The 20,019-nt window shown below is 43.3% G+C and overlaps 1 protein-coding gene and 1 long non-coding RNA gene across 3 annotated transcripts in view; one reads left to right on the top strand and one right to left on the bottom strand.

Moving 5' to 3' along the window:
- The window catches only part of LOC120236197, a 66,152-nt gene extending 54,025 nt beyond the window's left edge, over positions 1-12,127 (top strand). Inside the window, exon 5 of one of the 2 annotated variants that reach the window (XR_005529602.1) lies at positions 12,051-12,127. This is a non-coding gene — a long non-coding RNA (uncharacterized LOC120236197). Of the gene's footprint in view, positions 1-2,244; positions 2,627-12,050 lie in introns of those variants that run through there. The other variant, XR_005529599.1, reaches the window with a different exon arrangement.
- Positions 1-20,019, bottom strand: part of FBXL7 (F-box and leucine rich repeat protein 7) — a 393,665-nt gene that overhangs the window by 282,998 nt on the left and 90,648 nt on the right. The window contains exon 2 of the mRNA XM_039238837.1: positions 3,390-3,479. Within this exon, the coding sequence (XP_039094768.1) occupies positions 3,390-3,479 (90 nt within the window). The remainder of the gene's footprint in view (positions 1-3,389; positions 3,480-20,019) is intronic.

Here is a 20,019-nt window from a genome sequence, read left to right as displayed (position 1 = left end):
TCATAAATCTAAGCTGAGGTTAGGGATTCTCCAGGAAAAGCTTAAAAAAGAAAAGAAAAGTTTTGAGAAACTTGTGGGTCTATCATCTCTCAGGTCTTACAGAACTTCCCAGGAGAGTTTGTCTCGGAGGAGTCCACTCTGACCATGCTCTGGGCTGTAGACACTGCTCATCCAGGGACCTCTTACGATGCCTTCTCGGCAGTTCTGGTCCCAAGGCCAGAGCATCTCAGGAGACATCTTTGGCCAGCATCCCTGCACTCTGGAAGGCCAAGACCCCTGCTCCTGAGGGATCTTCTCACCACTGTTCAGGACTTCTTCCCAGAGGTGGGAGGCGGCATTTGCAAAGACTAGCTCATCATGATTTAGATGCAAGTCTGCAGGTCACGCAGCAGCTGTGACTCCCAACCCCCTGTTGTGTGTATGCTTCAGTGATTTCTAGTATTGGGCCGTGTTGTGCAACTTGCACCACGATCCGATTTTAGAACACTGTCATCTCCCCAGTAAGTCCCTCGGGTCTGTCACAGTCAGTGACCATCCCCACCGCCAGCCCCAGGTTAGTGCATGTTATGTGAGTGCCCTTCCCTCTCTTCAGCGCCCACATCCTCAGTTCACGGGCCAGCATGCGCCCCACGGTTACCTACATGCTTCATAGACACGGTAGGAGTCTATGACTCTGCCGTTCGCCGGCTGGTGGAGGCTGGGCACAAAGGCGCCTGCGCGCACACACACCCCACACAGGCGGGGAAATTGACATGATACCTTCCCCAACCAGCCCAATAGGGAGAGGTGCAACTCTGCTCCAAATAGCCTTCCAACCCAGCTTTCACCAGTATGGCCACGGCTTTCAAAGGCTACAGGAAACCAATATGGTCCTTCACCACATGCCTCATTTTTAGAAACCACTATCACTCAGACCTTTAAACTGACGATCCTGCCTATATTTCATGAAGAGGATATTGTTCAATTCAGAGGCAAAAAATCTTAAGAGGATCCAAGAAAAGAAGGAAATGACAATAGTCAAACCGCTTATGGAAAGCCAGATGCACCACTCACCCAAGCTGACAACGAAGGTGAAACACAGTTCTATAAATGGTAGGAAGAGAATCAGAGAAGCATTTGTTAATTGGCTCCTCTGTAGCACGTGTAAGAAACTAGTGTCCAGTCTCTGTGTCGGTCATTGCCAGCACACTGCACACAGTGGTTACAAGGTGCTTTCTAGTTGGAGGAAACATGCGTACCATTGGGGAAATCCACCCTGTGGAGGTCAGAGAATGCGACACCCTAATCCTGAAAGGTGGATCAGACTCTGCCACCTGTGCTTTGAGAAAATCAGCATTACTGCCGTGTTTCCATCTTGAAAGACCAGGCTGATAAGGAGACCACTCTGCAGCAAACCTCCCTAAAATACATTTTAATTATAAGTCGTACCCACACCGAATTCATCTCAAAATATTTTTTTTAGTTTCACTGAGTAAAAAACAGTGGCATAACAGATTCACACATAGAAATAGGAAAAAGCACTTAATTTTGCAGATGTGCAAAACATGAACAGCATCTTTCATAGGGATGGGTTCTGTCACTTAACAGTTGGGAAAAAAGTACTATTAATTTAGCCCCGTTGCTAAAAATTGTTTCATATGAACATCATATTTTCCCATTTTTCTCCTGAATTTACCCTCAGGATGGTAGAAAATGCATTGTGACAAAAATATATAAAACACTGGCTGGACCTGCATCAAAAGAATCTTCCTAAGGAAAAGGCAGAATAAAATGAAAATTTTAAATCCCTATAGAGTAGGGTTTTTTTTTTTTAAGCATAAAACGCAGACATTTTTAACGCGTGAAGCCCCACAGTCCCCTCCCCCACCCCTCGCAACATGGCCCATACAGTTTTATAGTTTCCATTTTTGAAAAAGGAAAAAAATTATGGGAGAACTTAAATCTGGAGACAGAAACACAGAGGAATTATCAACACGCTCTTAACTTTCTATTTTCACAGCCAGTCAAATTAGCCAAATTATGACTATGACAAAATTAATTGTAATCATGGTGGAAAGAAGTGATCACCTTACAAAACGTAGATTTTTTGATTAGGACCCTAAATAAGTTATATTGAGGTGATTTCCACTCAGGCTCCTAAGAATGGAGGCCTCAAAAGCAAATGTCTAGAATCAATTTACTTGACTTGCACATTACCTTAATTGAATTTCAAGAATGACCTAATGCGCGTATTTGAATTAACAGGCAGAAAATTAGAATTGGATTTCTACCTGGTGCTTTGCTGCTCTGAGAAGAACACCCCAATATGTTCACCTTACAATGTTGGTAAAACAACCCGAAGGCATTAAACACCAGGGAATATAACCCGTTATAAAATCTCTCTATACATCAATCATTTGAAACACGACAAGTCAAAGAATACCCAAGAGAAGACATGCACAGCAGAGCCGAGCCATCATCATTCATGCACATCAGAAGCAACCAGGCACCGAGGACCCACATCAGGTCATGTGTCCACAGCTTAAGTTAAGCCTCAAATTACACCCTGCACACTTCACGAAAGCAGGCTGCACAGATCATCATGAAAATCAGCGAACACCTCATAGATGTCTTACCTTGACCTGCATTCCACAATTAATTTAGAAAGAACTCTTCTTCAGAAAAAAAAAAGCTCACCTAATTGTGTTTCACATTAAAATAAAAACAACTAATTCCAGAACTGAGTCAACCTGCTGCTAACAAACTACCGTAGAAACATTTATTTCCACACTCAAGTAATAACACAGAAGTTTCCGGACTGTGCAAAGCAATTAATTCCAACATGTATTAGTACATACAGTCAAATTCTGTATAAGAATATCACTGGAACCAACCTTTGTCCTGAGAGGCAGGACTTTACACGTATTCTTTCCATAATCAAACAAATCTCTTTTCCTATTACTACATTTTGGTTAGTTCAAATCCTACAAATCACATGATTGTGACTTCCACTGTCAAAATCCTGAATCCCAAGTATGCTGATTTTGAAATCTCTTCCAGGAACTTTCAACTACAGCACAAGAATTTGACAATCATAGTGTTTTGCATGCTAAAAAACAAGATCTATAACATCACGAAGGCTCCCCCAAAGTCAGCCTATTCTATTTTCACAAAATAACAGCATTTGCCTTAGAACTGAGACACTTAAATCCTATCAGCACCCCTTTACCGGTCACAGCAGCAGAGCAGCGAAAAAAGAAACTTGGGAAACGCTCTGCCTTCTCATTTTTAAGAATCTCATATGCTCCCACTCAGTAGAACAGAACTGCGACTCACACATTTTATTTGTCTTCCAAAAATAGCCAGCACTGTGAACACAGGGAGAGAGATAATGAAGACCAGATGCCTACCTTCACTGGTAGCCACATTCTTCTGGGCTTGGGTCGGCGTGTGATCTGTACTTGAACTCACGTCGGATGAGATGCTTGAGCTGCCTTTGCCTAGAGAAAATAGGAATGAGCAGCTTTTGAGTTTTGTGATTTCAGAATTGAACCATGCCTTCCACTCTGTCCCATACCAAGCCGTATCACTTGATTCCAAGAAAGGAGCCATAATACCAAGAACGGAGTTTATTAGGTTTCTTGCCTTATGCATTAAATATCTGACCCATGTTAAGAGTGGAACTAAAGCCCTATTATAGTATGGCTTGACTATAAACTCAGACAAGATTATAAAACATATGATAACTTAATCTCATTATGGCATGCACGTGAATAAGTATGGACATGTGGGAAACACATCCACAGTATTAATTTTTTATTTGCAACTATAAACCATACGTTTCCCAGCAAAGGACAAAAGCACATCTAAGAATGAGGCATTACCTAAATAGTAAGAGCCTTCTAGCTCCAAATAGTTGTGTCATCTCTGTTTTTTAATGTTTATTTATTTTTGAGAGCAAGAGAGGCAAAGCACAAGTGGGGGAGGCGCAGAGAGAGAGGGAGATACAGAGTATGAAGCAGGCTCCAGGCTCTGAGCCATCAGTACAATACAGAGCCCAATGCGGGGCTCAAACTCACCAACTGTGTGATCATGACCTGAGCCGAAGTCGGACGCTTAACAGACTAAGCCACACAGGCGCCCCAATAGTTGTGTCATCTTAAAAACCAAATCCCCTCTTTTAATGTCGTTTTTCTTTAAAAAAAAAAACAAACAAACCAAAAGTATGTATTTATCTAATGCAGTAGTTATCAACTAGGTGTGCTTTTTCCCTCAAGGGGACATTTGGCAACATCTGGTACCATTTTTAGTTGTCACAACTGGGCAGGGAGTGCTAACACCTCGTAGGTAGAGGCCAAGGATACTGCCAAACATCTCACAACACACGAACAGCCCCCACAAGAAAGAATGACCACCAAGGTTGAAAAACCCTGGTGTGAATAATATAGGTTAGCTGACACCTGAGTTTCTATTATTCAAATTTTTTTAATGTTTATTTATTTTTGAGAAAGAGAGAGAGAGCGAGCAGCGAAGGGGCAGAGAGAGAGGGAGACAGAGAATCTGAAGCCGACTCTGGGCTGACAGAGAGCCCAACGTGGGGCTCAATCCCATGAATCGTGAGATCATGCCCTGAGTCGAAGTCGGATGCTTAACTGTCTGAGCCACCCAGGCGCCCCTGTTCTTCTAACTTTTAATATGAACATATATATTGATAGTGCTAAACATTCTCAAAACATCACACGAAAGTCTGAAAATACGAACCTTACTCACAGCCTCATGAAGTGCGTGCCAGTGACTGGCAGTGCACAGAATTCTAAGAAAACTCCCATGGTACCTGCTACAGATGGAATGGATCTCCCCCCCACCCCCCACCACCAATTCATCTTAAAACCTAATCCCCAATGGGATGGGATTAGGAGGTGGCACCTGTTGAAGGGGATTAGATCATGAGGGTGGAGCCCCCACGAATGGGATTAGAAGAGATGTCAGCCAGTTCCCTTGGTCTTTCCACCCTATGAAGACACAGGAAAAAGATCGGCATCTGTGAACCATGAGAAGGCTCTTACCAGACACCTCAATCTTGGGCTTATCAGCCCCTAGAACTGTAAGAACTAAATTTCTGTTGTTATAAACCACTAGTGTATGATATTTTGTAAATAAAGTTTATTTACATATTTTGAAAGAGTGAGAGAGCACAAGCGGGGAGGGACAGAGAGAGGGAGGCAGAGAATCCCAAGCAGGCTTCACACTGTCAGCGCAGAGCCCGTTGCAGGACTCAAACTCATGAGCGATGAGATCATGACCTGAGCCGAAATCAAGACTCCGGGCTCCAAACCACGAGCTGTGAGATCATGATCTGAGATGAAATCAAGAGTCAGAAGCTAATGGACTGAGCCACCCAGGCACCCTTATGATAGTTTGTTGTAGCAACTGAAACAGGCCAAGGTGGTGCCCATGTCCTTGGTAATCTGTTCCCGTGATTACCAAGTGTAATTATCCTTGAGGATGAGTAGAAGCTGTAACCTCTAAGCAACAGAATATGGCAAATATGAGGGGGGTTTGCAGATGCAATTAAATTCCCCAATCAGTTGACTTTAATCAAAAGGGAGATTATCTTCGGTGGGCCTGGCCTAAATAGGTAAGCTCTTTCCAAGAGTCTAGAAAAAGAGACTCTACCCACTGGCCCCAAAGAAGCGAGCAGCTGTTAAGTTCTCCTGCTGCAAGGGAAATGAATTTGGCCAACACCCGCGTGAGCATGAAAGAGAACCAAAGCCTCAGATGAGCCAGTGTCTTGATTACATCTCTGTGAGGCCCTGAGCAAAGCTCCCAGCCGATCCTTGCCCAGAATTCCATCCCCAGGAAACTGTCAGATAATAAATGTATCTTCATTCAGCTGCTCTGAAGTTTGTGGCGATTTGTCATATGTATGACAATGTAATGACCATCCAATTCTATCACAAATGCACTCTTCTTGCTTCACGAGTTAGGATCAAAACTCTTACATGCAGCTGAGAAACATTCCCTTTGTTACGTGCCCCAGTTTCACGGAGTGCAGTTACGTCTAAAGACAGAGTAGAAAAGTACAAATGCACTTCAACCTATGAGCTTCAGAGCTTCAGGGATTTGCAGGGCGCCTGGGTGGCTCAGTAGGTTAAGTGTCTGACTTAGTCTCGGGTCATGATCTAGCAGTTCGTGAGTTTGAGCCCCGCCTCGGGCTCTGTGCTGACAGCTCAGAGCCTGAAGCCTACTTCAGATTCTGTGTCTTCCTCTCTCTCTGTACGCCCCGCCACCTCCCGTACTCTGTCTCTCAAAAATAAAAACATTTTAAAAAATAGCTTCAGGGATTGGTGGAGCACCTGGGTAGCTCAGTCAGTTGAGCTATGACTTTGGCTCAAATCATGATCTCACCATCCATGAGTTCTAGCCCCGCGTCGGGCTCTGTGCTGACAGCTCAGAGCCTGAAGCCTGCTTTGGATTCTGTGTCTCCCTCTCTCTCTGCCTCTCCCCCACTCACACTCTGTCTCTCTCTGTCTCAAAAATAAATATGCATTAAAAAAAGAATTTTTAAAAAAGAACTTCAGGGATTTGTTTGTGAATGTTGAGGGTAAAGGAACAAGCCAAGCTCATGGGTGATATCACCTGAGTGGGGAAGTCAAAAGGCTGTTGGGTCCTTTCAGCACAGCCGGTTGTTCACTGTGGTTCCTAACTCTGAAACAAGTCTGTCATTCCAGTCAGTCCCGGCCCATTTCACATCTTCCCCCCTGAGAGTTAGCTAAGGCAACACATAACTCTCCATTAGTTTGTGTCTAGCCCATTTTTGTGTTTCCTGGCAATTGCTGCCATTTTTCCGCCATGATCCACCTTTGGAAGGAGTTGACACGTTGGATGGGATATGTAGTTTGAAGTTTGCTGACCCAGTCTCTGACCTCAGTCAGCCCCTCCCCGATTTTTACCTTGGACACTCATTTCTCCCCCAGGAGGCTCAGTGTCCACATGTGGTAAGAGGGATGGTTGGACTAGGTGATTGCTAGCAGCTTGAATAATCTATGATTCTAGGAGTCCCTTACAGTACTCCTCAAACCCGAGTAATGCCAATACGCCCTTTGATAAGGTAAAAAGCATTATTGCCCACCACTAACGGAGACTTAAATTATTTTTATATTGTTATTTAGCAATGTACAAACGGAAAGCTAGAAATAAACTCCATATCTTTGACTCTGATGTCAACGATAAGACCAAAACAAAGTAACAAATTGAACAGAAAAACAAGAAGGCCCATAAAATTCAAAATAACAGCATTAATTTAATGTGGCAGATGATGTTATTTTGCAGAGATTAAATTGCCTTTCAAAATGTAAATAGAGTATCGGCTGTTACAGCGAATGTTCTCTGGGTATGGGCATGCCCATGCTCCCCCGGGGCCATGTGAGGGCTCAGCTGTGCACCACTTTCCTCCATCCGAAATCGGGAGCTTTCCCCCCAGAACAGGATGGCACGTCACTGGGCCTTTGCTCGGTATGACTGTTTTACTCATGATCTTTAAGTCTGCTCCTCTTTTATTCCTTATTGGCCCCTAAGTATTGAAATTGAACTCCTACCTGAAAAGCCAGGCGTAAACTAGGACAATGAAATCTTGTGGCAGGACTCATCCATAAAGGTGAACCGTATACAAAGATTTATTATTTTTATGCCTGTCATCAAAATGAAAGCCCAAAGTAAAATAAATTCCAGAGGAAAACCTCAGACAGGTCTGAAAACAGAATGCAGACCCTTCAGGGGACCACAAACTCCAATTTAAGAAATGCTGGTCTATAAAGAAAGGGAAGGGGTTGGGGCGCCTGGGTGGCTTAGTCGGTTAAGCGTCCGACTTTCACTTAGGTCATGATCTCGCGGTTCGTGGGTTCAAGCCCTGCGTCGGGCTCTGTGCTGACTGCCAGCTCAGAGCCTGGAGCCTATTTCAGAATCTGTATCTCCCTCTCTCTCTGACCCTCCCCTGCTCATGCTCTCTCCTAGAAATAAATAAAAATATTTAAAAAAAAAAAGGGGAAGGGGCTAAGTAAACAAATAATATTATCAATGATATTAACAATAACAGCTATATATACTGTGCTGTGTAGTCTAGTAAATATTTTCTTCATCACATATTGACTGTACCCTGTGGCTATGTTTTACAAACACTTTTTCATTACTGCCCTCCCCCCAAGGAAACTTTTTCGACTTTTCTCCTAATTACCCCCAAAAGATATTGTCACACCACAAATGCACTATACATCTTTTACACACTGCATGTATATCTCTGCTTTTTATGTTAAATGGAGTTCTCACTCTCTGCCACCAAGAACCAATTTTTGTCCCTTTGAGAATATATGTCCTTTGATAGTAAAACGCTGAGTATTTTACAAATTAACTAATTAAGGAAAGCAGGATCATAGAGAAAGGAATGCAGTCCATTCTTGTTATTCATGGTAGTTATGTTCTATAAAGTCACTGCAAACAATGAACTGACAATGCAGGATCACTGCTTCTCGGGGAAAGACAGGATCAGGCTTCTGCCAGTTTAGATGGTGAGACCACAAAAAATGCACAAAAATAAAAAAAAATGCGCTGGTAAATAAGACTGCAAAAAAAGACATTTATTTTCAGTAAGAGAGCTAAAACAAGAAGACAGGCATTCTTTGTTCATCCCTAACTTAGGACACACATGTTGGGAGACTCAAATTTCCTCACTCTCTTCATGTCCGCAAATGACCATGAAAGCATGTTGAGTATTGATTTGGAGGTTGCAAATAAATTTCAGCAAGTAGGCAAATTTGCAATATGGAATTCACAAATAGTGAGCATCAACTATATATAATCTTGTATTAAATATGGTTTCGCAGCTTTCATGTAGACTGGAGAAGAGTCTGTAAATGGCAAATCTCATATGTGGATTTGTAATTTACTAGTGTTGGGCAAATTAATAACCCCCCATGCTTTAGTTTGGTTGTTTTTTTTTTCCAGCTCAAAACAGGATGGAGATGATCAATCCCTGCCTCATAGGGCTGTTCTAAGGATTCAATAAAAATAACCCAGATACAGCACTTAGGAAATACTCCACAAACCTTAGAATGAGTTCATATTTTGGATGCTATTAATATGCTCTTTGTTTCTACCTTGCTTCTGGAAACGTAACCAACTTCCCAGTGAGTTCAGGAAAAAGGTGTATGTTTCGGGGTGGGAAACTTACAGAAGAAATGTTACAGGAGGAACTCAAGAAGAAATGAAGGAGGTCCTATGTGTCTCCTGATAGTCAAAAATAGAAATTGGAAGTGTAACAACATTCCTGTAAGCTATGGTCTTAGAAAGATCGTCCTACATTTCTTACCTTCAGACAGCGTTTGGTTGAACAACTGCTGTCTATACCGTGGCCAAGTTGAACACATAAAACTGTCCATAAGTCTCAGACCACAAGAGTTTAAATTCCATTATCTACCAGTTCCAAGCAACATGTCCAGGAGAAAATCAAATTCTCAAACATTCATTGTTTTTATCCATAAAGTGGGGATAAACACAAATAAACAAACAAAAACACTGCCCATTTCCTCTACTATAAATGGGGATTGTATCCACCCTTCAGTGTTTGGGGACTTGGCTAGGAGGAATGAATGGGATCTGGCTGGTAAAGCATTTGATCACGTCCATGGCTGTCAAGAGCCCACCTTGTGATTGTTTAGTGCTGACCCATTTATTACAGTCTAATTTGTATCAGGAAACAGGAAGTGAAATTTAAAACACTAATTATTATTATACCATTATATGGATATATAATAGTAAATAAATATTATACATGCATGTAAATTAAATTATACATACTTATATAGCTGGCAAAAATCCCCGGGTATGAGCAAGGCTGATAATTCTGCTCTCTATCTGACTGCTTTATGTAACTACATGAAAGTTTGTTTATTTGACTAATGGCCAAAACCCTCATGAGGGGTTATGGGCCTATCAGAACTATGCCTGTTAGATTTGGTAAAGTACAATGTTACATTTTATTTAATGTCCTCCCAATTGGGCTAAAGGCCCAAACATGAGGACAGTTGAACAAACATCTAGGCATCAAATACAAATACACACCAAAGGAAGTGAAGACTAACGAACGCACTGAGGTTGGTCAATGTTATTTGTAACAGATTAATATATATACATATAACCCTCAGTCATAGTATAGAGACACTAGTCAGCTGACTGATTACCCAGATCAGCTGGGACACACTGTTAATCCGGGGATGTTAGCAGAAGAAAATGCCAGTCTCTTCCAGCCATGCATTCCTTCTGCTAGAGCGTGCCAGGTTTCCAGAGTGTTTGAGGAGAAAGACCATGTTCATTAAATGGGGATCCTACCATAAAGAGTGATTTTAAGTCTCTTAATTTTAAAATTCCCATACGTAAAACCTGCAAAACTAAGCTTCTTCTCTCTTTTCCTTCCCAGTACCCAGGCTGATTTTGTAAATGCTGGTATTTAAAACAAGACAGTCAGGCATCCCGCTGTGATTTACTGATAACACGAGGAAGGCAAAGGGTAAAATAGAAAAGATCAATCAATACATGACCAAAAAATGAACCAACGGATCCTACGATTTGGAACATTCTTAAGAGTCCAAGAAATTACCTGCAAAATTGATTCCTTATAGAACTTCCACATTATATGCATTGACTTCATTCCTGTGGGTTTCAGCCACAGACTTTGGATATGAAATCCACAAACCCGCAAGTGGGCCCACACGGGGGCCTTACCCTGTTACATTTCCTGTCCCTCTCAGGTACCTTGTTTTCAAGCTGCTGTTGGCACACCCTGAAAGCCTGGGTTAAATACTAAATGTGTACACCAAATGAAAGAGAATTTTTTTCAGTATCTCAGAATTAGATCACAGGAGCAGTGGGGCCTATTTGTATGTTGAATTCACTGTTATTTTCCTGATTGTTATTTTGAGATAATTTCTTATCTTCTTTGATCCACAGTTCAAGTGTCTGTACATACAGAGTAACAATATTAGTTATCTCAAGGAATGATCTGGCACTTAATCCAGGCACATACAGGGTTTGGAAAGAAACTGGTATCATGAAAGCGTATTAGTTCTTTCAAACCACAGGGGAGAGAGAGATGTAACAGGGGAAGTCTCCAGAGTCAGAAATCTTGAAGTAGAGGGAAATGAGGGATCGAATCCTAAACATTCTGGTTTTATTTTATTATGAGGAAAAAACAGTCGATGGTGTCCTCTGTATTTGCTTCTCCTCTGGTGAAAACCAGAACAGGAGATGAAGAAGATAAGACGAAGAAAGGAAAGGAAGTAGAAGGGCAAATGTCAGTCCTGGTTATCTTTTCATGTCAAGCCATTTAATGTCCTAACTGGTATTTTCCTTACTCCAGTTTCCCAAAGCGCCTAGCAACTGATCTCAGGGCTGAGTAGCAGGATACTGACATCACTACTGTGCTGGCAGTCCAGGGCAGGGCTAGAAAACAAGACTGTTAAATGAGCACCTGCTTCATGCCCAGGAGGTGTGCCGGTCCCTTCCTGCTAAGAGGCTGCCATTCTTATAAGTTTAGATTCAGCCTAAGAAAAGCCAAGGACATGGGGCGCCTGGGTGGCATAGTCGGTTAAGCGTCCGACTTTCGCTTAGGTCATGATCTCACGGTTCGTGGGTTCGAGCCCCGCGTCGGGCTCTGTGCTGACGGCCAGCTCAGAGCCTGGAGCCTGTTTCAGTCTGTGACTCCTTCTCTCTCTGACCCTCCCCTGCTCACGCTGTCTCTCTCTCTCCTAGAAATAAATAAAACATTAAAAAAAAGAAAGAAAGAAAGAAAAGCCAAGGATACTTCTAGCGTTTGTCTCATTGTTAAGAGAGGCAATGTCCACTCAAACACAAAATCTGGTTCAGAGTTGGGGCATTCTTTAACTACATGAAAAATAGGTACAACATAAAATTTGCCAGGAAATTTAACTATTTTCAAGTGTACAATGTAATGGCATTATTTACCTTCATGATGTTGAACAATCACCACTATTTCCAAAATTTGTCATCACCTGACACAGAAATCCTACGTCCAGGAAGCAAGAAGTCCCCACTCCACCCTCCCCCGGCTACTGGTAACCTCTGATCTGCTTTCTCTCTCTGGGTGAGTTAGCCTATTCTGGATACATTATCTAAGGGGAATAATATAATATTTGTCCTTTTGTGTCTGGCTTATTTCACTTTTTCAAGGTCCATTCGGGTTTTAGCATGAGTCTGTAATTTTAATTTTTTTATATCTTTTATTTTATTTTGAGAGACACACAGCAAGTGGGAGAGGGGCAGAGAGAGAGGGAGACACAGAATCCGAAGCAGGCTCCAGGCTCTGAGCTGCCAGCACAGAGCCCGACGGAGGGCTCGAACCCACGAACCATGAAATCATGACCTGAGCTGAAGTCAGACGCTTAACCAACTGAGCCATCCAGGTGCCCCGTAATTCATCCCTTTTTATGGCTGAATAATATTTCAGTGTGCATATCTATTTATTTATTTATTTATCTGTTGGCGGTGGGCCTTTGTCTACCTATTCTTCCTTTGGCCATTGTAGGCAGTGCTGCAATGACAGGGCGCTGGCTTTGACTGCTTGTGGTTTTTGACTTACAAACTTCTGGTGCATGTTGTTTCTAGCCGAAATCAGATCCCGAGAGCTGTGGCTGGAGTAGGCGAACAGAGTACACAGAGTTCTTCCAGGAGAGAAAAACGGGCTGCCCCTGCTGCTGAGTCAGCAGCACCCGGAGAGCCCTTTGTAAGCCTGCCTCGTCCCCAGGAATGGATCGCCAGGCAGAGATGCGGGGCGGGTTGTGTTACCTCCAGGCAGGGCTGGATGGCTGCCGCCTCGAGCAGCGATGAATCCGGAGCAAAACCAGCCCACAGCACAGATGCTAACAGAGCAGACACAGAAAGGGCTTTGGGAATCCAAACACACACCTGTGGCAGAAGCTCTGCCTTTGGAAGGCCTTTGAGGCTCTGACTTCACATTTGGGGGCTCCTCCTTCTCCCCAGATGCAGACCGTCCACACTCTCTCTCTAGGAAAGGCAAGAGCTTGTGCCTCAAGTAATTCAGGGCAGAGGGGCGTCCCACTGCCAAATCACACAAGTGAAACCACGACGTGAAACGCGAGCCCAGGGCTTAACCACACATGACCCTGAAGGAGAACGAATCACTGAAGTAGTGTTAGCTTAGACGCCAAGGGCTAAACAGAGGAAGAATTAAATAGACATCTAAGTTGATCAGCAATCGCTCACTGCACACCCTGTCATTCTTTATCTTGGGGGAAGAAAGAAGGCATGCTTAAAGAAAAATCTCTTAAAACCCACCATGTCTGTATGCCTGCTGGAAGCTGTGATAAAGAAAAAGGGGCAGGGGGCACCTGGGTGGCTCAGTCTGGCAAGCATCTGACTTCAGCTCAGGTCATGATCTCGCGGTTCATGAGTTCAAGCCTTGCATCAGGCTCTGTGCTGACAGCTCAGAGCCTGGAGCCTGCCTCGGATTCTGTGTCTCCCTCTCTGCTCCTCCCGCACTCATGCTCTCTCTGTCTTTCAAAAATAAATAAACGTTAAAAACTTTTATAAAAAAAGAAAAAGAAGAAGGGGCAGGATTGTGACACAGTCCTCTAAGACAAATCCATGGAAGGTAGCAGACGGTGCATGTGGGCCGTGCTGGAGGGCGTGGCTTGGGCTGCTGGGATAAACTTGAATCTTGGCTCTACTGCTAGTTGAATAGTTGTGCTTCAGGCAGTTTTCCTGACTTCTGAGTACTAGTTACTCCATCTTAACGTGGGATGTTGGTAAGCAAAATGACAAAGGGCCATCGCTCATCATGGCATATACGTATAAAAGGTACTTAATACATGCTAGCTATTATTAATCATCTTCCCTATCGAGATCCTCAATCAATAATTCAGCTTAATTCAGCAAGGACATGTGAAACTTACTGCACTCAAAGGATTATGAGTGACTTTAGAAAAAGCAAGACAGTTTATATTGGGTTGGAGAGAGAAGCCACAGACACACGAATAGAACTGAACATAAATGTTTTTTCCATATATATAATGAAATTAAAAATATGTAGATTGGGGTGCCTGGGTGGCTCAGTTGGTTGAGCTTCTGACTTCGGCTCAGGTCACGATCTCGCAGTTCACAAGTTCAAGCCCTGACACAGAGCCTGGAGCTTGCTTCAGAATTTGTGTCTCCCTCTCTCTCTCTCTGCCCCTCCCCCACTCATTCTCTCTTTCTCTCTCTCTCTCTCTCTCTCTCTGTCAAAAATAAACACTAGAAATTTTTTTTAATAAAATAATATGTAGATTGATTGAAATCAATCATATCTGTCTTCTCCACTGGATCCTCAACTCCATGTAGGCAGATCCCTTAACCTCCAAAGCAAGCTCTATGCTTGGCATATTATGGGCACTCAGTACATACGTGTTCAATGAGTTGGCAAGAGTGAGGTGAATAAACTGGACATTTCTTTCTTTCCTTTTTTTGAGGGTGAGAGCAGGCATGTGTGTGTGGGTGCACCAGTTGGAGAGGGGCAGAGAGTGAGGGAGAGAGAGAGAGAGAGAGAGAGAGACAAAAGGAGAATCTTAAGCAGGCTCCATGCCCAGAGCAGAGCCCAACTCAAGGCTGGATCTCACCACCATGAGATCATGACCTGAGATGAGATCAAGAGTCATATGCTTAACCAAGTGAGCCACCCAGGCGCCTCCGGAAATTTATTTCCAGTGGAATAGCCCTATTCCTGTAATGGTTCCTAATAAGCACTGTCCCTTCCTTACAGACACCACTCAAATCTATCTTGACCCAGAAGGTCTTTACACAATGGCTATGTGTTGAGCGTGCAAAACAGAACTTAGAAAACTCACACAGATTCCCCGTGATGACATAGTACACAGTAGTCTGTACTAGCTTCCTGTGGCCACTGTGACAAATGACCGCTAACCAGGTAGCTGAAAGTAACAGATATTTACTATCTCAAGGTCCTGGAAGCTAAAGGTCTGAAACCAAGGGACTCGGTCAATTCTCCGAGAGGGAGACTCGGCCCCATGCCTCTCTCCCAGCTTCTGCTGGTTGCTAACAACCCTTGTACTTCTCAGTGTGTGGCGACAGAACTCCCGTCTCTGCCTCAGTCATCCTGTGGCCATCTTCCCTCCATGTGTCCCTGTGTCCCTTCTCATAAAGACACCAGCTATAATGGATCCAGGGCCCAGCCTACTCCAGTGTGCCCCCATCTTAACTACTTACATCTGCACTGACCCTATTTCCAAATAAGGTCACATGCGCATGCTCCAGGAAGGACAGGAAGCAGGGGTGTGTGTTGTGGAGGGAGTCAGGAGGAGGGGAGGGCCATTTTGCAACCCACTAGATTTTCTAATACCATTTTCTGCAGAATTAAAGAGAAAGCAGAAACCGCCCCCCACCCGAGTCTATCATACAAGCATTTACTCAAGTAATATCTCATGGCAATACTGCTGCGGGTGGAAAAGATTGGCAAGTGGGGTGTCTGGGGAGCTCAGTGGGTTAAATGTCCAACTTCAGCTCAGGTCATGATCTCCGAGTTCGCGAGTTCGAGCCCCGCATCAGGCTCTGCACTGACAGTGTGGAGGCTGCTTGGGATTCTATTTTTCTCTTTCTTTCTTCCACCCTCTGCCCCCACTCCATTTGTGCTCACTCTCTCACGTGCTCTCCCTCTCTCAAAATAAAGAAACTTTAAAGATTAGCAAGTAAGATTTAATGCATCCTGGAATGCAAGAAGTCCTAAAAGAAAGGGTCTCCCAGCTTGTGAGAAAGCAAGCACTTAGCACACCATAACGGGTGGTTTTAAGTTGAAAAGGCCAGGCAATATTTCACTAAAAGGCACCACAGCAGGGCCCACTCCCCTGAGCCTCACAGCCACCTACAGGCCTTCAGGCAATTCCATAAGAGTTAACACAGATGTCAGCTGACACAGACACAGATGCTTGGGACTGTCGCTGACAGATGGTGCCTCACAGCTGGGTTTCTGAGCAGAGTAACGAGAGGATCGGACCTCGGACAGGCTCAAGGGTACATGCACCAGCACAAGAATCTCCCTTGTACTGTAAGTCACTCAAAAGACATCTTTATAGTAATGGCAACACCACTGTAATTTGTACCAGTGATTTCCTCCAAAGATCTGAAGGGTTGCTGCGGTCCGGAGATCATGAGCGGACTGTGTCTTGTTTAATGTGATGCACAAGGAAACAGGAGAGTTCTTTTTGAAGTTCGATGCTGTTTCAACATGATCTGAGGGCGGCTTCACAGTCATGTGATCATTTCCTGGCATCAAGATCGTCTGGTGCCAATAAACTCATGACTGCGTCTTCTAATCCACTCTTTCATTCATTCATTCGTCCAACATGCCACGTGCCAGAGCCCATCTTAGATACAATTCCATCATCAAACACCTTGGTGGTAGAAGGATCTTGAGAACAGGGAAAGAGTGGAGAAAGCACCAACTTCACTTTTTAGAAGAGAGTCGTGAGAGTGGGAAAGGGTGGAGAGAAAACACCAACTTGGCCTTTCAACAGAGAGTATACAGAGGGAACAGCCAGAAACATCCTCTGAGTCATTGTGGCTTTCTGTGGCTCAATCCATCAAAAATCAGTTACAGACCTTTGTACCCTACAGCCACTCACTGATTTCAGAATTTTTATACAAAGCACATTTATATGGGTTTACCTTAATTATCGCTGATGATCAATGTAAATTGGTGGAAGTTCTGAATAATAAATTCTTAAAAGGCATCGATTCTCCTCCTTTCATGCATAAGCAGTAAACCAGCAGTGAAAGAGAACAAAGGGCTATTTCCGAATTTAATCTGATTTGATATAAACAATCTTAGGATCTTCCTATGTTGCTATTCCACACTGGGCAAAATTCTATCATCAAAATTCTGCATAAGGGGAACTAAAAAGATCCAACCACCCCTACTTGGGAAAGAGGATTTTAACAAACAAGGTCCCCACCAACAGGAGACACATGTCACCAAACACTGTTGAGAAAGCATTTATACGGAGAAACTGGAATTCTCGGCTCAGATCCACATTCACTCCTTGACCAGCCGGGACACCCTGAGTCAGCTACTCAAGACTTCCCGGTAACAGCCTCTGACTGGGGGAGAGGAACTAGAGGAGGTCATATTCAAGATCCCTTTCAGTTTTCAACTGCTACGTTCTCCACTTCCCCAGAGTCCCAAAAGCTATCAACTTGTAGCAAACTACAAACTGCTTTACAACCATAAACCAAGATACAAAAAAACCTAAAAATTCGTTAAAAGTTGAATGACAGACACAGAATGGTTAGCCAACTTCTTCCTTCTTCTTCTTCTACTCAGTTGAAATTGTATATAATTATACACACATATAGTTCATGGCATCAAACACACACACACACACACACACACACACAAATATATATGTATACACACACATATATTTAAGTCACCAATTCCCAGATGGATTATTTCACTGCTGTGTCTTCTCCTTGGGTGTGCGACTTCTGACCCTGCCTGTCCAGGGTGGTGATCTTAGTCCCCAAATGAGGATCCTGACTATATTACCTGCCAGGCTCCCAAGTGTACCATTATTCTCCTCCTGCATCTCTTCTACTTCCCCTGAGCAGGGAGAAGTTTTCCTTAGAACACAGTGGGAAGCTACAATTCTGCTTCATAGAAGTTGAAGGGTTTATCCTTGCCAGTAGGCAACTCTGAGCACAGGGCATCTCTGAGAAAGTATGAATGGCAACAAGAGAGTATCTCGCAGACAGCCAGAACCCTTCTAAGTCCTGATTCAAGAGGAGAAGAGGCTAAAGCAGTACCCTGAATGCAGTGATCACCCCACCCCTCAGTCCATTCCACCCCCTTGATTTTGCATAGCTGTCTCATGGTTGGGTGACAGTGACTTCATTTCCAGCTCCAGCAGGGAGCTCTGCCTGTCCTAACTCAATCAACATGAACCTGTCCTCACTGCACAGTCATGAACTGGGCAGTAAATACGGAGCAGTTGAATGGCTGAAGTTTTTCAGCACTATGGACAAGATGCTCTCTCTCCCCCTCTGGATATAACCCTAGTAGTTGTTAGCAACTATACTGAATTAAAAAGGATAGTCCCCCCCCCAGGAATAAAGATGTACCCAGCAGAACAAAGACAGAAGGAACTTAGGTAAGGATATCACTAGGATATTACCAATTTTATTTATTTATTTTTCTTAAATAGTTTATTGTCAGGTTGGTTTCCATTTAACACCCAGTGCTCATCCCTACAAGTGCCCTCCCCCATGCCCATCACCCTCATACCTCCTCTCCCCCATCCCCATCAGCCCTCAGTTTGTTCTCAGTATTCAAGAGTCTCTCATGGTTTGCCTCCCTCCCTCTCCCCAACGATTTTTCTCCTTCTTCTCCCACATGGTCCTCCGTTAGCTTCCTCCCAATCCACCTACATGTGCAAACATATGGTATCTGTCCTTCTCTGCCTGACTTATTTCACTCAGCATAACACCCTCAAGGTCCATCCACGTTGCTACACATGACCAGATTTCATTCTTTCTCATTGCCATGGAGTATTCCATTGTAGAGATGAACCACATCTTCTTGATCCATTCGTCCATTGATGGACACTTAGGCTCTTTCCATGTTTGGCTATTGTTGAGAGTGCTGCTATGAACATTGGGGTCCATGTGCCTCTATGCATCAGCACTCCTGTATCCCTTGGGTAAATTCCTAGCAGTGCTATTGCTGGGTCCTAGGGGAGTTCTAGTGTTAATTTTTTGAGGAACCTCCACACTGTTTTCCAGAGGGACTGTACCAGCTTACATTCCCACCAACAGTGTAGGAGAGTGCCCATTTCTCCACATCCTTACCAGCATCTAGAGTCTCCTGATTTGTTCATTTTAGCCACTGACCGGTGTGAGGTGGTATCTCAGTGTGGTTTTGATTCGTATTTCCCTGATGATGAGGGACGCTGAGCATCATTTCATATGTCTGTTGGCCATCTGGATATTACCAATTTTAAACAGTCCTGATGCCTGCTCTACTACTAAAATTCTGTGACATGAATCAGTGAGGAACAAAGGAGTCTTGTGTGCTGCACATAGTGGTGAACGTTGAAACTGCAGAAGTTTTATGCTTAAAGATATAACTTGCAAAGTAAGAAAAACATCTCATCTTAAAACTAGGATACTTTTTGGGGCGCCTGGGTGGCCTAGTCGGTTAAGCGTCCGATTTTCGCTTAGGTCATGATCTCGCAGTTCGTGGGTTCGAGCCCCTCGTCGGGCTCTGTGCTGACTACCAGCTCAGAGCCTGGAGCCTGTTTCAATCTGTGACTCCCTCTCTCTCTGACCCTCCCCTGCTCACGCTGTCTCTCTCTGTCTCTCTCTCCTAGAAATAAATAAAACATTAAAAATAAATAAATAAATAAAAATTAAAAAAAAACAACAAACTAGGATATGTTTTCCCATGTGAAAGCAGCACTTACTTTCTTTAGAAATTGACCCCATGAAAGGCTAAGTACAAAGTAGTAATTTTAACAGTGATGAATTGTAATATTTTAAACAAGCACAACCAAGTAAAATAAGGAGCAGAACATACAGCCACATGATAAATCTGATAGGGCTTCCAGACCTGGGAAATAGTTTAATTTGCTCTGGGCAATGAACAGATAATTTGGTAGGTCTTTCTTCTTTTAAAAACCTTAATTCAGCTTCCACCTATAATCTATGTTGTATTTTTTCAAAGCTTTATGCATTAACAAAAAATAAAAAATCACTCTCCCTAAATTTTGCATTTATGGCCTTTTTATCATATAAATTGCGGTCATAACCTAACTGGGGGTTAGCACGGGCCAGTGAAGGGAAAAGTCTGGCTTCTATAAAATGAGTTACATTAAGCAAAATAAATCTTGCCTGAAACTGAAATAGTTCTTGAAAATAGCAACTTAGGAGCTAATCTCTCCTTTCTTTTAAAAATATAATAGCTTTGCC

This window comes from Hyaena hyaena, unplaced genomic scaffold, assembly GCF_003009895.1.
Source record: "Hyaena hyaena isolate Hyena2069 unplaced genomic scaffold, ASM300989v1 scaffold_148, whole genome shotgun sequence".
NCBI classification, from domain to species: Eukaryota; Metazoa; Chordata; class Mammalia; order Carnivora; family Hyaenidae; genus Hyaena; species Hyaena hyaena.
The sequence above is the reverse complement of the archived record's forward strand: the minus strand, read 5'-3'. Positions and strand labels throughout refer to the sequence as shown.